At 32.5% G+C, this 18,307-nt stretch overlaps 1 protein-coding gene across 1 annotated transcript; it reads right to left on the reverse strand.

Moving 5' to 3' along the window:
• Positions 1-3,814: 3,814 nt before the first annotated feature.
• On the reverse strand, positions 3,815-15,513 carry LOC148615835 (large ribosomal subunit protein mL38-like). The gene is made up of 8 exons (XM_088582491.1): positions 15,313-15,513; positions 12,188-12,346; positions 11,257-11,465; positions 10,770-10,888; positions 9,980-10,138; positions 7,635-7,771; positions 6,477-6,564; positions 3,815-4,076 (listed from the first exon to the last, which is right to left on the reverse strand). The coding sequence occupies exons 1-8, from the start codon at positions 15,455-15,457 to the stop codon at positions 3,848-3,850; spliced, it is 1,245 nt and encodes a 414-aa protein (XP_088438617.1). The 5' UTR covers positions 15,458-15,513; the 3' UTR covers positions 3,815-3,847.
• Positions 15,514-18,307: the final 2,794 nt, after the last annotated feature.

Consider the following 18,307-nt stretch of genomic DNA (forward strand, 5'->3'; position numbering starts at 1 on the left):
AAAAAAAAAAAAAAAAAAACAAAGCGACATATGTAATAACAAAATTTTACCATCAGATTAATGTTTTGTCAAAAACATGGTTTTGTTTATTTTTGTCAGTTTTGGCATAATTTAAAAAAAAAACCCAAAAAAACAGATTGGAATTTATATACGCCAATGCGATTACATTTATTTACAGATTCATTAGTCCTTACAGTTTCATATTTTGTGTCGATCACTGATCTATGCATTGACAATCGTTTTTGTCGGCCCAGGACAATATCCACTTTCAGCAAAGCTAGAGGTTGTCTAGCAAGCTATTTTCTGACTTGGTGCCATCCTAACGTTAGGTTATGGAGGAACGGAATTCCAACCTCTTACATTGTAGGAGTAGACCACAGGTACGTGAGAACAGGTCTCTATATGAACCTCTGGATGCCCCTCCCCTTTTTTCTATTAGACAGACTTTTCACTTATTCCCCCCCTCTTTCTATACAACATGGGTCACTACAAATGCAAAAGATATCATCGAACTGCAGTTACTTCCTATACCAGAAACTGGACATTTACAGCGACTTGGATTACAATTTAACATGTAAGGATGCACATGGTTTCAATTAAGCAATTATTTAGATGTGTATTCACTTTATTTGAAATTATTCTTAAATTACATGTTAATAAGATCCGTTAATTTTACAAAATACCTTACTCCATTGTTCATAACAAAGGGAGAATCATCAGAATTTTTTGGTCAATTTCATCGGTCACAATGCAGATCTTAAGCTAATGCAAAACTAACGATAAATATAATAGCACATAGTTACCATTAAAGCTTTATCTCTTGGATTTACATACTTAAACACCTACCCCTTGTCCAGTTAGACAAATGATGGCAATAAACTGCTGTCGCCCCACTCTGCCTATGTGCATGGCTTTGCCTAACGTTACAAGCTTAAGTGTATACTTCAACCCTCCATGATTTGATCATCCTGCAGAGTACTATATTGATTGGTGGTAAGTAATGCAGACCTGGATTGTTAGTCAATTCTGAGCAATAGTTAGGTGTAGTATTACTGCTTAAGTTAATGTGTGTGTGCCATGCTTTTCATTAAAAGCTTCTTGTTATACTGATAGCGCCAACATTCTTTTAATTGTTTTCAACTATCCTTAGATGGAACTTCTCTATTTTACGTTTTACTTGTCACAACAAACTTTCAAGCTCTGAACCATATCATGAATATAGCATAACACATATATTATCTTATCAACCTGAACGGAGTAAACTTCTAAAAGTAGTCTTCTAAATGTTTTCCGTTCCATTGCCTTTGCTGAAATTATTTGTAATTTGCAAAATAAATCGTTTATAACACTTATTGTAATGCCCTCACTAACAAAGTTTCACAAGTAATCAAAAAATATTTCTGGTCTTTTCTTGCAGTGATCGTAAGCGCATGTTGTTTCACTATTGAGTTGGTTAATATGCTATTCTTGTAGTTTCAACGTAAACGTGCAAGTAAAAAATATAGTGATGTCTGACTGTCATGAAACGCCTTGTGATACTATTCTTTGGGAAGTAATTTCATAAAAGTAGCGATGAAATCAAAAGTATTTTTACCAAGAGTATCTTTCGACAGTAATATTTATCAAAGAGGTCAGTGTACCTAACAAAGATTTCAATACTAAGTATACTTATTGAAAATTGGTATGTTCCATTCTAAATATTACTCTGTTATCATTCTTAGCTGCATATAGCATAGAATGATCAATTTGACATCGAGTGTCATACCAAAACACATTATATTAGTTCTTTTGATACACATAAGTTTACAAAGAATATGTGGCTTAAAACACCTCTTACAGAGAATATTAACATTCATACAGGTAAGTTTTTATTTAATATCAAGGATTTATATATAACATTATTATTATTATATCTATATTTAACTCCTTGTTAATATGTATTAAACTTCTGCAGGAAATGAGCAGCCCAAACATATTTATATGTCATAGTGAGGAAATGTATTATTCAAAACAAGGTCATTGTGGAAAGATAATGGCTACTTTTAAATCAAATTTGTTTTTAAATCGTATCTTCCCATTTACAAAATTTATCATAACATCTCTTTATACTTTGATTTTCACCATTAAATTTGTCTGCAGAAGTTAAACCTGTCATATCATGTGCAAATGTGCTTAATGGTGACATCGTTATCATAGTAAGTATCGTTTCATAGACAGTCAAAACAGCAGTATAAATCCATTATAGACACAAAATTTACAATGTATAAAATAACTAAGTATATATTGCTTACCCATGTCAATATGTTTAACATAAAAACAAATTATCATCAATTGTAAGACATAAACAAATTTATTAATTTGGATATAGACGTTAAAAGATAGTTAATTTTGACACAAACTTGTTGCTTTGTTATTTGGGAGATTTCATTCAAGCTTTCCACAAGACATCTTGATATACAACTGTTTATATAACAAAAAAATTATAACCAAAATGTTGATAGTTTTTCATTTGTCTTTAAAATTTCTTTCTTTGGTCTCCCAGCAGAAGGCATATTTTGACAATGAAATGTAATTTTCAACTATTTTGCACTTCGCAGAAATGCCTTAGCAAAGCTATGTTCAAGTTTCGTAAAAAAAAGTTGAACACTTTCGAAGAAAATGACAAAAATGCACAAATTTTGTAACTTTAATGAGCCTTTGATATTGACCTTCAACCTTGAATTTTGGAAATTGCACCATAGAAAAATTCTACAACAGACCTTAATCAAAACGTCTTTTAAATACCTTCAAAATGATAACACATTCAGCTGTGTAGTATTTCAGTCCATTAACTTTTCAAAATTTACCCATTTGTCCCTGTACTATATACAAAATTATCATTTTTTGATTACGAAATGGTTTATATTTTGTGAAATTTGAGGGAAATGAAAATCAAGACATTGATTTCCAAGATCAGATGATAGTTAAGACCATTAAGAAAAGGGATGACCATTGTGTTTGTTACAAAAATATACATAGGTACCAACTTTAACTGTATGGTCTCAACACCTGTATGGACTGAAAGCAATTCATGTGAATAATTTAAATCAGAAAAATGTGAATAAACAATTAGACCCATGTTGACCTTGCTCATAAAGTGGAATTTTTAGTAATTTTTTTAGAAAAAATAATAACTTACAATGCTAAAGCATATCATTAAACTTTCCACAGTTATGGGTGTTATGGGTGACCATTGTGTTTGTTAACTTTCCACAGTTATGGGTGTTAAGTGCTGGAATCGGTAAGATCAGGCAAAATTGAAAAATAATGAATCATGCTCAGAAAAAAAAAACTGCACACATTTTACAAAATGTGCACATAGCTCATGATCAATTGAAGACAATTGACAGTTCATTTATCTTAAAAGTGTCAGATGATGCAGAAAAGCGAGTTCAAAGTAATAATAGAATGATAGGGGAAAAGTAAGTTACAACTTTTTGACAATGAAATTACAATACATTTCATATAGGTTACACCTCAAATTACTGACACTTTAAAAAAAATGAATGCCGTTCGTGCATTTAAGATAACATTTTGAATAAGATTTCATGGAAGAATTGTGTGGTTTTTTTTTCATCATGATTCACCCACTGCCCGATTCTTCAAGAGAATACCACATACATTGACAATTAAAGTTTCAGTACTCTGAAACAAACAAAAAGAAAGTGAAGCTACCTTCTATCATGTGAAACAAGCTATCAAAATGATTAAATTCCCTGAACATTATTCCAATACCACTTTCCATAGATGGACATTTAAAAGTTATAAACAAAAACAAATTTTAAATGTCTTTAATTTACTTTTGTGACTATGTATATTTATCATCTTCATCATTCCAATGCATGTTTTTCATGTACTTATGTTTAAGTTTAGTCTTTAACCAGGAGGGTTCAACACCATTAGGTAAGTCTTTCTGTAACAAGTTCAATAATGGATATTCCTCATTCACTGGTGGTTCAAATGGTTTCACATTTTTCAGTTTGTCTCTTAACACTTCTTCATTAATGTCCTTTATATCTCTGTATCTGTCTAAATACCTGAAATATTTAAATATATTTCTATCATGATCATATTAATAAAGAACAGCGTTCCAATGTCCCCTACATAAGAAGAATTTTCTAACTCCAAGGGCCATAACTTCTATAAAAAAATCATTCAACCATAACCAAAGTCAAACTTAATCTAAAACATCTCATAGTAAGACTACATACAAAAAAATAAAATCAATTGGTAAAGGCATTACAAAAAAAGGGCAGAAAACTTTAAATTCAATGAAATTTTCTAAGTCCAAGGGCTGTAACTTCTGTAAAAATCATTCAACCATAACCAAAGTTGAACTTAATCTGTAACTCTTCACAATAAGGCTACATACCAAAGATATCAATTGGTAAAAGCAATTCAAAAGAAAAATGTGGAAAACCCGGACAGACGGATGTCTGGCATTTCCATGTCTCCTCGCGACGTGTCTCAGTGGACAAAAATTATGATAGTGTTTGCATCAAAATTTTTAGGCATTCTTTTGAATAAAGTATACAAATATTAGAATTACTGGCCCCAGCACCACCAAATTTGAAAAATTACTTAAGTCTGAGAAAAAACTTAACTGTTTGTGACATCATCAGTTTCAAAAACTTTGATTGGAGTTGCCATAGAAGTTAAGAATATTCTATTTTTTTTTTTTTGTTTAAGTTTTGTGGTGTTGAGGCCTGGACCTCCATCACAGTTATATACTTGCCAGCATTTATCTTCTATACATTCATTATAAACTCTGTAGTTTCTATTATGAAAATTTTAGTAACTTTAGTGGGAGTAACAAATTGCAGTAATGTACCAAAGATAATATGTACTGCTTAAAAAATGACTTAAAATATCTAATACTGGTCACTTATTTCAACAATAGGAGGTGCACAGTTTTAATATACACTGTACATATAATAAACATTTTTCAGTAAAAGTAATATTGGTTACATACTTATTGAGTTAACAATTAAACCAGGTACCATTCACACGATATCATATATTGAATAGGGACCAAAATGGCTATGTTCAACATGCTAAAATGTGGAAATTTGTCATAATAGGAGGTGCAAATGTTTAATATGTATATACTTAATACTGTGCACATTTTGAATAATAATGGTAAACTACTTCTTGAATACCAAAAAATAGGTACACCTAATCATGATGGCAGACTGAGTTAAATAACTACACCTAACCATGACGGCAAACCAAGTTGAATGGTTACACCTAATCATGACGGCAAACCAAGTTGAATGGTTACACCTAATCATAACAGGCACTTTTTGATAGTTATTGACTGGATTACAAGACCGGCCTTTGATACATACGACAATGGTGAACAACCTTGAGGATCTAGACTTTGCTGATGACCTAGCAATAAAAATTGCTATCATACCACATAAAAGAACTGAGAGACAAAACCAATAAACTATATGAAAAGGGCAGAAAGATCAGACTGAAAGTTAAAATCAAAAAGACCAAAATAATGAATGTTATGACAAGGAAATGTGAGCAGTATCAATTGAAGGTGAAGACATCGAGGCAGTAGACAAATGTACATATTTGGGAAGTATTGTAAACAAAACAGGTGGGACGGAAGAAGACATAAGTTCTAGGATAAGCAAAGGAAGACAGGCCATACTAAAGCCTGCATGGAAATCCAACGTACTGTAAAAAAATACAAAAATCAGAATATTCAAAACAAATGTAAAATCTGCTCTACTCTATGGATCAGAAACCTGAAAAATAACAAAAGGATTCCAACACAAGATCCAGGAGTTTGTCAAAAAATGTCTTTGTCATATATGTAGAATATGGTGGCCTCAAACAATTAGTAACAAGAACCTCTATATTAGAACAATGCAAGACCCAGTAAATGAACAAATTAAAAAATGATCTTGGCAGTGGATTGGACATACTTTAAGAAAACCTGTGAACAACATAACAAAACAGGCTTAACACTGGAAACCACAGGGATGCAGGAGACAAGTCAGACATACACAAAGCTGGATAAGAACAAGTTAGAAATAACTACATAACATTGGAACCACCTTGAGAGGAGCCAAACAAATCGCTCAAAACAGAGTTAGATGGCGAACGACTGTTTCAGCCCTATGTTCCATGAAGGACAAAGTCAAGTAAGTCATGACAGGCAAGCAGAGTTGAATGGTTACTGCAGACACTGTTATGGCTCAAGTATTTAAAGATAACAATCAGCTTCTCTGTCTATACATGCCAGTATTGATAAAGGAAATTTCACAACATATTATGTACACACACATTATCATAAATCATGCAAAAAAAATAACAGTAAAAGGGCTTTTTTCTACAGTGGATTTCATCATGAAAAACAGATTGATAAAGCAAATAGCCACCCTTACATATATAATAAACTCTATGATAAGTTATGTACTTACAAGTTGAATGGTACTTTTTGAGGGAACCATTTCTGCTTAGGATGATAAGGTGGTGGGTGTTTAAATTCAAATCTTGGCTCCTTCATTCCTAAAAATTAGGATGACAAATATTCACTTGAGAGTGCATTTTTATATGCGTATTTAGTGTGTAGTGTTTTGCATCATAAAAATGCACACACAGTAATACCCCTCAATACTAAAAAATGCATGATGGGATTTTAGTTAAAATCGTACAACTTTCCACAACGCAGCGCAGGGTGTAAAAAGTCCTGAAACCCTTCTACATTTTAAGTGCTTTTTTAAATGTTCTTAGTCTTAACTAGAAGTACTGTGAACAAGCTAACAAAGAATATCTCTGCTTCAAATAGAGTTAAATAGTAATCCATACATTAAATTATCTCCCTTTGAAGTCCTTCTACAGTAACTACATAACTTCATGCCTTCTGCATATGATAACCAACATTCCTATAAAATTTCATACATTCACTTAATACAATGTTCTTTTATATAATTGTAGGGATTGTACATGTATAAGAACTTTTATCATATAGTAATCAATATTTGGTTGTTAATTTCAATAGATATTCTGAGAAAATAACTTTGCATTTACATGCGAGTTATATACCAGTAATCAAACTGGGAAAAGAACAGAAGCATTTCAAAACTGACTCAGATAATATTGCATTGTTTCAAGTGTCAACAAAAAATTATTGATACTGATCATTCAAAATGCATTTCATTTGATGTTGTACCGGTAACTGCAAGAAAGATATCAAATAGATGAAAATAACGTTGATTCAAAGTAACTTTAGAATGTATGGCTATGGGAAAAAAATTGAAAGGGAGATGTTTATTGAACTAGTTTAAATGTGAAGTTTTTGGTGATAAAAGAACTAGTTATATATCAAATCCATTGTACCTATATTAAGTACATAATGATGTTTGAAATATTCATTACATTATATAATAAAAGGGTTATTGCATTTATATATGAATGTTGGTAAATATTACCCCTTGCAGAGTATAATTATTGCACTCACAAGCTCGTGCAATGTGATATTTGCTTGTGTAATAAATCATGAATTTTATTTGTAACATTGCCCCTGTGTGGGCCCGTGATTGGCATAAAAGAATACTTTGAACTTAAATGATACATACCCAATGTATTCCAGAAGGTGTGTCTCACACTCTCATCCCAGTCACACTGGAACATTTGTAAACCTGCAGGTGTCATATCATCCTGAAGATTTCTGTAAAATTCTAACGAGCTAAAGCTTCTGTCTGTGAGAGATTTACTGTAAAAAACAAATAATAACATTTAAAATGTTTTGCAGAGCCTATCTCATGGTAACCTAAATGGAAAAAATATATGCACAAACACACCTTAAATACAGGATACAATCAGAACTACTCTGCCTTTATCTTTGCACATTGTACTGGATTATTCGAATGGGGTTCTAAATATATAAATTTCTTCCACCAGAGTGGTCATCACAATTAAAAAAAAAGTTGATTTTAATAAATTAACAACCACAAAGATCAGACTAGGTGTGAGTAAACAGATTTTTCAAACTGAGAAAATAAAATGCTTGGCAGGGTGTAGCATGATAATACCCAGACAGTTGACCTCTGTTCACTTGAGACAAACGTGGACACATTGTTAGTTTCTGACACACTAAAACATAGGAATTTACAGTTCATTATGAACACAACACCTGGTTTGGATACAAATTGCACAATTTTTTTTAAATTAAATTTATTAAGTACAAAGTTCTGCTTTCAGGGTCTTTCAATGTGCTTTCAAGGATCACTTTGTACTTATTAAATTTGCTAGCTTGCATCTTAAGTTAAAGTCCTGGTAAAGAGGAACAATGTACAAAAAAACTAGAGGCTCTAAAGAGCCTGAATTGCTCCTCTGGCTAGATAAACATTCTATTTTTTTGTAAAAGCAGCGGTGTTTTTTTTTCTGTCAATAAAAAATCCTAATGCTCATACCTATGGAACAAACAAATCAATTTTCATTGAATTCTGTCCATTAGTTCTAGAGAAGAGTTTTGAACATTTTTAAAGATAATGAAGTTGGATGCTGACAATGGAAACCGAGGATAATGGATGCCAAGTGATGGCAATAGCTAACATGGCCCAAAGGGCCATGTGAGATTAAATCAGTAAAACCAGATGTATAATTTTCAAAATACAGCCATTCAAAAAATTATGTTTTAGGTCACTTAGACCACTTGTTACTCAAAAACAGTAAGAAATATTTCAATACTGATTAAAAATTTCAGGTAGGGATTTCCACGAGAAATCCAATGATAAAAATTTCTGAATTTAACAAGATAAAATAAATAAGATGAATTTTAGGTTGTGGCCCCACTTTGGATGCCTACACACTGAAAATGCTTGTTGCTATTTTATATCTGGTAAATATGCTTTAAACAGAATCTTATTAAAAACAAATTAAAACAAAGAGCTGAACAAAGAACAGCATGATACGACTTCAGTGGTCAAGTTTATCAAAAACTAACAATTCAGGGTTCGACCACTGCGGTTATATGATACTGCTCTCGGTGAAGTTTTTTATTATTTATGGCCTCTTTTGAAATTTTCTACCCTTTTTCTAACACGGTAGGGCACAAGGTTTAAATAAAATAGGAACCTTCCTTTAGTGGTTAGTAAAATCACATCAAAATTGCTGAACAATTGGTCAACCAAAATTAAAATTTTCACACAGAAACAAAGGGTCCCCAGATGACGACTGTGCCATAGCATTATACAAACATTTTTTTGTGGCCGGATAAAAAGTCAATTTTTTTGTGTTGCCCCCTTTGACCCCTTATAACTCATAATGCTTAAGAGATATCTAAAATCTGATTAAAAACTGCAGGCAGGGACTTCATAAGGAATCCAATAAAAAAAAAATTGAAATGGGGGGGCCTCACCAAAATAAAAAAAAAATGTTTTGGGGTGTGGCCCCTTTGACCCCATGTGACTAAAAAACTATACAGCCCTAGGAACAATGTATTGAAATTTCAAAAAGATCGAATAAGTTTTACTTGAGTGGTTATAAATAAATAAAACTTATTGAACACCAACGCTGACGACGCCAACAGGGTCATACCATTGTGCATCTGAAAATTTTTTTTTTTGTGGTATAAAAGTAAATGTCAAAATTGAATGAAAAATAAACCTTGTATATCAATTTTAAATAAATACCTACTTTATCTCTTTGGCCCCTTCTTAGTAGAATGGTAGGGGCCATTGAAACCTTATTAAATAAAAAAATTGTCAGCAAGTAACATATCAAAATTTCATGACATTATTTCATAACAACTTAAATTATCTATGGAATCAGAAAAATAAACAAAAATGATGACACCTATGACCAAGGCAACAATATCATAACATAATATGACCACAATATTTTGCAGTTGTTTAAAACAATACAAAAATTTCACGGTTTACAGTTTAATGCATTGCTCTAATAAATTTTCAATACCTACCTGTTTGCTGGCTTTTTTATTCCACCAAATTCAATATGTCTTGACTGTTTGTATAAGACAAAAACAAGCCTGTGATATCCTGTGCCATGAACTGGGATTGGTGGTAAGTAATTGCAGAGTTCTTCCCCTTTCTCTATATCACACCCAGGTATATTTCCTCTGAATAAATCAAAATTGATAACATCAATTTAACATTAATTACAAACTACAAAAAACTGTGAGCACCCTGCTTTGCACCCCAGAAATATAGGAAAAACCCATATGTGACTTAAGGCATGCAGACATAAAAACAAAATAGGTCAATGACATTATGTAACAGAGAATATCAAAGTTCATCTAATTTCATTCAGCAATTCCAGAGGAGTTGAGGATTAGAAGATGGTTTCCCCTTTGTTGAACAATGACAAAGTCTTCATCATGAAACCACATAAGTCATTCAGATGGAAAAACAAGAAGGTGACCAATGGCATCAAGTAAAAAAGAATCTGTGTGAATGTCTGAACAAATTCTATTCAGAGGTTCAGATGACTTGCAGATTAGAACCGGAAATGGTCAAATGGAGGAACAGTTCGGACAAAAGGATGGACGAACAGAGGGACGAACGAATAGACAACACGATCACTGACTCCCGCTTGAAATATAAAAAAACTTAAAACAAATGAAAATTTTGTATGGAAAGCATGAAATTTTATTAAATTGTTAACTCGTGCCATAAAAAGATTATACTAATGTTATATGTTTCATGCACAAAATATATACCAGTATCTTGTTAAAAAATATATGTACTAACACCAGCCAATGAACATATTCCATGTTGTTATCTTGTAAATGACTATCAGGTCCAGTCATAGCAATGGTCCATAGACTGTCAGTCTCAGCTGTGTAATGTACATCTGGTTTGGACTTAACCTGTAAAAAATTACAAGACTGTTATAATACAGGTTCAAGAAAATTTTTGTAGAAATTACACACTTTTGATGTTCTCATCTCATTTTTTCTCTATTCAGTGCAATCTGCTGCTTTTAAATGGATATTTTTCTACTATATATGAGTATAACACAGTACATATTAGCAGCATCTTTATTCAAAACAAGATAAGTTTTGACGACAAAAAAGATGTGATTCTGCACATTTTTTGATAATTGTCTATTCTTCTTAAATTATTCAAAATAAAAATATGTTGGTTTAGAGTACAGTCTATTTAGAATTAACTGTACAAACCTCAAATGGTTTCAGCTTATTTCCCAAGTACCCTTTAGATAATTAACTGTACAAACCTCACATGGTTTCAGTTTATTTCCCATGTACACTTTGGAAACAAATTCTTCATCGAAATCAAAATCTATGTCCATGTTCACAACAGGATAGAAAACAGCATTGTCAAATAAATCTCTATATATTCCATAATGTTCTGCTAATGATTTCCAGTGCAGCGGCTGCATTTCCTCAGTATATTTGTCATGCACTTCAGTAAGTGGTATTTTAACTGCAAAATAGTTTTTTCAAGTTAAGCATGATTGCAGTTTTTAATATTTACACCTCAAAAATAACTTTTGGCAGACATTAAGTAGCACTCCAGCTAAGGATCATGAAAAATGTGATTCATGGGTAAAAAGCCTACATATTTTTATTTCTGATATTTTGTTTGAAATGTTATAGTAAACAGAAATTAACATGTGGTTTTTCATATAACCTGTGCTCTTAGGAGATAAAAATTATATAGAATGCACAGTAGATTTCAAAATTAAGGGAGATAACTCGGTAAATAACGCTGAATTACAATAAAATCTACTGGATTTTTAATGTTGATTATTTCCTAAGAGCAGGCAGATTTGAATGAATAATTACACATTTCATAGTATAGACCCATAAAACAACTTAATTACAAAATAAAAATATGTAGCCTTTTTGGGGTGTAGCACATTTTTCAGATTTTGCACGATTCTTACAAAGACAGCTACTTAAATTGTGCTTTATGTATATGTATAAGCAAACAATCTCTTCCTTTAACTATATTTCTTTATAATGTATATTAAAATATATCAAAATGTTTATATTGTCTGTACAACAAGCTCAAGCTCAAATTTTCAGTAAAGAATAGGACCAAAACTAGTAAAAATGAATTTACCCCTTTATCAGATTGACAGACATCTGCAATTCAAATACTCAAATCTTTTACTAGCATGAGAAAAGGAAATAACTAATTACAAGTTCTTTCCCTGGCTGACTTTTCTAACTGTGTAAATTTAGTGGTTACACTTTCTATTTGATCCCTCCGATTTCTTTTTCTCTCTGATCGACTTGGTTTGGGTAAAGGAAATCCTATATTAATCTCCTTATCCAAAACTGGATCCTTCTGGCTTAACTCTACAAAATAAAAGCACAGTTATGGTCAAATGACAAATCAAATATTTGTTTTTTTTTTATCATTCTGTTTTATAAACCATATCAATACTAGTGGTAGACATCACAGTAAACGCATTTGAATTCATTGCCTTACTTTTTGCATCCCATTTTAATAAGAAATAAGCATAACCCTAAACATTAAAAATGAGAGAAAAAGTTAAGAGACCCATTTTTTTTTCAAAACAATGTTAAAGGATCATAGGAGAAAGGGCCATAAAGGGTTTCACTGGCCTAAAATACAACTGGAAATTTATCATAACATGTTGAAAGATTTAATTGTGAATTTGGAGACTTGAATCCATAACAAATTAGGAAGCATAAAGACTTCTGATAATTCTTGCAAGGACAAAAAAAACTATGTGCATTTTACTTAAATTCAGATATTATGTCAATGTTGTACTGTTTGGTTACTTTCCAGCCATATTTTTGGCAAGGAAATGGTGTCAACACCCATAAAACAACTTAATATATAGTGAATACATTCATTCTGAGTGAACTGTGCTCCATATAATTCAAAATGCATTTCCTTATTCCCTGGTGTTAATTGTACTAAAGTTACCAAATACAAAAATGTATGCTTGTTTTTTTGCTTTAGACAATGGGAAGGATACTCCAAATGTATGTTAATTTCATAGATCTATTTTTTCTTCAGATCATAGACTAGCATCCTTACATCACTGTTCCCGAGTGTCTCCTGTGAAAGAGCTACATGTACCTGTACAATGGTTGTTTTACTTGAGACAGAGGGAGCATATTTATTTGTTGTCCAAATATATCATATAAATATTGCATATAATATTCCAGAGAAAATATGGAACAGCCTAGAGAGTTCATGTTGACCATACTGAGCAAATACAAAACACTATTTATTGTACTTACATGTAATAAGCACATCATATACATTACTTAAACATGTGGGTGAGTATGCTGTTGTTTATGTTTATGTCATACAATTATAATTTTTTATAAATATTCATGCCATTAAAGGCCCTTGAGGGCCTTTAATTGAAAAATAAAAATTCTTCTTCCTTCTTCTTCATTATTACATAGTTTATCATATGTAAAAATATAAAGTTATTAATTGGGTATGGACATTAGTCTTCTGAATGTAAATATGCCCAAATAAATATCAAAATGCTGCAAAACAATTTTTTTCCTAATATTTATATATTTTACTATGTTATGAACAATTTTTATGTTATTAGAACAAAGTTGATATTATTGGGCATTTTCATAGCCTAATGTTCCCATACCTTTACCTCCAAGAGTGACTTTTTAACATCCTAAATTATTAAGGTTCACCAGAAGAAATTGACTTGAGTAAATGTAAAGTAAGCAGCAATAAAAAATCAAAGACTGAAGTCTTCTAAGTTGCTAATCGTCAAATATTCTCTGTCACTGATATGGTTTACTTTCAACATCTGAAATGGCACGATTGTGATATCAAAATCAAAATCAAGTGACTTCCGCTAAAACCTTGGTTCCCTTGATATGATTGCATACTCTTTCCTAACCATGATATTGATCAGGGAAACAGATTAGGAGCAAGATTAAGCAATTGGCAATGAATATTCATAAATATCTGAGCCGTTCTAATGTATAATGACCTATATAGTCTTGTAACGATCTCCTGTACCTGAATCAGAAACTGGGTAATGTTCAATGCTAACCGAACATTTCATGTAAACTTCCCGTTCTCGTACATGCTAGAAACATACATGGAACACATGTGTATGATACTAAAGAGGTACATTTTTATCTCATATAAAGCTAGAACTATGATGCTATGGTGGAAAACACAGCGAAGATCTGCAGCATTATGTGATGTATGAGGACTTTCTCCTTCAAAGAACTATTTTTCAGAGTTATTCCAATTTACCTATTGGTCAAAGAGTAACCTTTCCCCAAGCCTAAGCAAAGGTATCAATGTTTATAGTAGAAATTATCGTCTACCACAGGGCCCAACTGCACAATCTCAATCATTTTCCTTACTGAACTTTTACATTGGAACATGATAAAATGGAAAACACTAACATATGAAAACAATTACCCTTTCATTTGGGAACAACACAAATCAAAGTATTTGTAAACTAGCAGTAGCAATATACTCTACATCAGTTCCAAGCCAATATTCGATTTAATCATGTTTTTCTTTAGCCGTTCTTTCATTCAAGCAGAGTTGTCTTTCTTTTTATTTGTTATGCATTTCTCATTTAAAAAAAAAACAAACATCAGTACTAATTATTAATATGCATAATCAAAAAGAATTTTATAATTCCTTACAAGAAATTCCATTATAATTGCACCATTTTTGTTGCTAAGTACTGCCTGTTGACAAAATGTTGATAATTTTGTTTTTTAATTTCTATATTGTCATAATTGTACTTTCTCACGAATTTGAAAATAAACAATTATTTAATAGGAACATTAATTTTCAGAAGAATTTTTGACACAAAATAAGGCGGTAAATATTTGTTTTCGTCAAACTACCAACAACCCAAAATCGTCTTGGTAACGAAATCATGCCTGATTTGACATGTTAACATTATGACCTGGATTTAAAATGACATCAGATTTGGACAATTCACAGTTTAAGGAGAAGCCGCTTTGTGATATGAATGAGCGAGTTATTTAACACATTTTAAATATCAGTAGGTGTCAGTAATATTTTAGACCAATTTTTATTTCTAATTTGAACAACCACTGGTCAGGGTACATTGTAGTCTACTGGTCAAGAAGCAGTTCTTGCCGGCAAGTAATTCTCGCCAACCGATTTTTCGTCCTCTCTGGGGAAATAAGTTCATGTCAAAAGTTTAAGGAAAAATGTCTAACAGATTGCTGATTTCGCTCTCATATATATTTTGGTGATCAGATAATTTGGCGAGAACTGCTTCAACTTCAAGTTCAAATATCAGAAATACCCTTACCGGCAATGCGCTGTGCATGCGTTTTCTCCTCTTCAGGTTCTATCTTTCTTGGCCAGTACATTTTTGTTCGAACAAACGGTCGACACGCAGTAGTAGCTGAAACATTACATAACAATTTAGTGACTGATCTTGAAATGCGAGCCATGATTTTTTTATAGTTTGTCGTATAGAGTACTCTCCCTTTGTTAAGGTGCGTTAGATTTGTGCACTAAAATATAGTCTGTAACCAAAAGTGAAGAGAAGAAATAACGTACCTAAATACATTCAATAAACCGATTCACCACTCTACAAACTGATGTCGTTGAAGGTTACTCGAAAGAGATAAAACAGATGCTGAAATCATCATTCGAGGCATCAATTGGGAGTTGAAACAGAAAATACCAAGAACGGATATCAAATGAGACACATAATAGCATTGATTTGAGGAAACAACTGAAGATCCTTTATATTAACAAGACAAGAGCACAATAGCACAAAAACAATATTCTGAGGCGGTTAAGGAGGTAAAAAATATCACTAATAGAGACAAGAGGGAGTTTATCTCCAAAATGACACCTGAAGCAGAGGAAACATCCAGGCAGAACTGGCAACATCAAAACCCTGTAATAAGTTCAAGAAGTCTAGTAGACCAGTGATGAGTAAAAATGGAAAAACCATAAAAATTAAAGAAGTGCAAATGTTGAGATGATTTAAACATTTCAAAGAAATTTTTAACAAACACCCACTATGCAACACATGACGCAGATATACATCTAGCTACAATCCAGTAACCAACCAAGTAAGGCAGAAATCAGCAAAGCTATTTATATCAACAAGTCCCCTGGTCCAGAGAATACTGACTGAAGTACTTAACGCAGATCTTGAAACATCAGCACATATGTCATACGACTGATTTGGCAAAATCTGGAGCGATGAAGATGTACCACAAGTTTAGAAGCTGAAAGGAAGGATACCTTGTAAAGCTACCGAAGAAAGGTGATCTCAGCATTTGTGACAATCACAGGGAAATAATGCTTCGTCGGTACCAAAAACTGGCAGACAACCAGGCAGGATTCCGTCACAATCGATCATTTGCAGACCAAATAGCCACCCTACGTATAATCTTTGATCAATCCCTTGTATTCAATTCATCATTATATGCAGTGTTCACAGGTTCCAAACAAAAGGTTTTTGATAGCCAAGATAGAGCTGTGTTATGGAATCTTATGGGGCATGATGGAATTCCTGAAAATTTCATCACGACCATAAATGAATACTTATACAAAAATGCAGCGTCGGATTTTGCGTATAGGTCAGCTAACAGACCCTTTTGACATCATGACAGTGTTAAGACAGTGATGCATGTTATCCCCTTTCCTATTACTCCTATTACTCCTACCCGTAGACTGGATTATGACTAAAACAACAAGCGACAGGAGAAATAACATCCAATGGACAATACTTATTAGGGAGTAAACTTTTATAACCACAATAGCTACGAAAAAAAGGGAAGGGGAATCCGATCTGGTTTAATAAGAATTCATGCTTTAAATCGGCACGTTGCAGGTGTCGATATTCTTATACTACTCAGATTTAAAAGCCGGGTTGGGATTAACGAATTTGCAACAGGTCTAAACATTTTTGAAGTTAACAAACTTAAATACGATGCTGACAGCCAAAGTAGTTGACACCATGTCTGGATGCTGTACTAGACGTTTGACCTTTTAGATTCAAATTTCTGTTAGAAAAATTTTTTCTAGGTTAAAAGCAAGAAGTTCATGATTTGAAGGAGGTAAAATGTATTACGAGGACTAAGACTAGACAAAGAAAACAGACAACGCAACAGAAAACAATCCCACAAATTTACTGAAAAAATGCACACAGAAAATAAATAAATAAATAAATAAATAAATGTTCATCAGTAGGGTATACGTAAGCATCACCGTCTGGTGTTGAAAAAAACACACACACACGGTTACTCATATAATTACAACCTCGGTTTGAACGTCTATTACCATTGTTTTTTTGTTGTTGTCGTAGACATGTAGTATGTAACTCTTTACCTTAAGACAAAAACGACAACTTTGATTTTCATATTGTGAACTATTGTTTCTCAAGTTGTGGTATTCAAGTTTATGTAGTCTTTGTTTCTCAAAGCATATACGTTTTACATGTTAGTAATTTATGCCATTACACTGATTGTTCTTTCACAAAAGTGAAAGTTGCTCATAGATCAAGGCATTGATCTTCATCCGATGTTTTGCAAGAGAAATTAACTGCTCACCTTTCCGGACCACCACCTGAATTCATCCCGTTTTTTTTGTTGGTTTAGCTTTCCGTTTTATGTGTGTACTTTTTTTATGTTGCACTATCTGTTCATCATTCGTTTTCCTTTTGGTGTTCCCAGCGTTGTTTTGTCGAGGGACTTCTCACAGCTTCTACCTTTGGTATAGGTCCATATTCTATATCGCCAGAGTAATGAAAATAAGGGTAACAACAGAATTACCAAACACTAATTAGATCCATAATCAAGTCAAGTCCAATAAATAAATCTGGAAAAATATATATTACGCCACCTGAGCAGCTAGTACCATAGTGGTCCTGACTTGGAACAGGCATTTATAGATCTTTATTTCTCATCACCATATCACATCGGTACTATGGAGATATTATGCATAATATGTACAATACTTACAATTTGATAATATGGATTAAATCTAGGTTTTACAGCCGCCAAACTTCCATCTTCAATTGCGGCGTGAATATTCCAGTGGTGATTAAATAGCATTTTCGTGCTATTGCGTCATATGCGAAAGTGACGAATTATTTTGTTGTTGTATGATTGACCGTTGGCCTACGCTCTTTCTTCAGTGCGGTTCTACCCATAAGGAGGATGTTTATTCACAATAAAGGCATCCCACTCTTTAAAAATATTTGTTTGTGATCGAAACTACTTTTAAAATCCATAGTATAAAATGCAAGTTGCTATCGTTTGTACAACCCAACTGATTTTGTT

The sequence above is a fragment of the Perna viridis genome, chromosome 5 (genome assembly GCF_037379345.1).
Source record: "Perna viridis isolate PV_CMFRI_1.1 ecotype Kerala chromosome 5, ASM3737934v1, whole genome shotgun sequence".
Taxonomy (NCBI): domain Eukaryota; kingdom Metazoa; phylum Mollusca; class Bivalvia; order Mytilida; family Mytilidae; genus Perna; species Perna viridis.

Bases quoted from the DNA above. Each gene is read 5' to 3' on its own strand.
- LOC148615835 (XM_088582491.1), bottom strand. From the start codon at position 15,457: ATGGCTCGCATTTCAAGATCAGTCACTAAATTGTTATGTAATGTTTCA. The intron at 12,347-15,312 runs GTAAGGGTATTT...TTTATTTTGTAG, and splicing joins GCATGCACAGCGCATTGCCG to AGTTAAGCCAGAAGGATCCA. The intron at 6,565-7,634 runs GTATGTATCATT...CCTAATTTTTAG, and splicing joins CACCTTCTGGAATACATTGG to GAATGAAGGAGCCAAGATTT.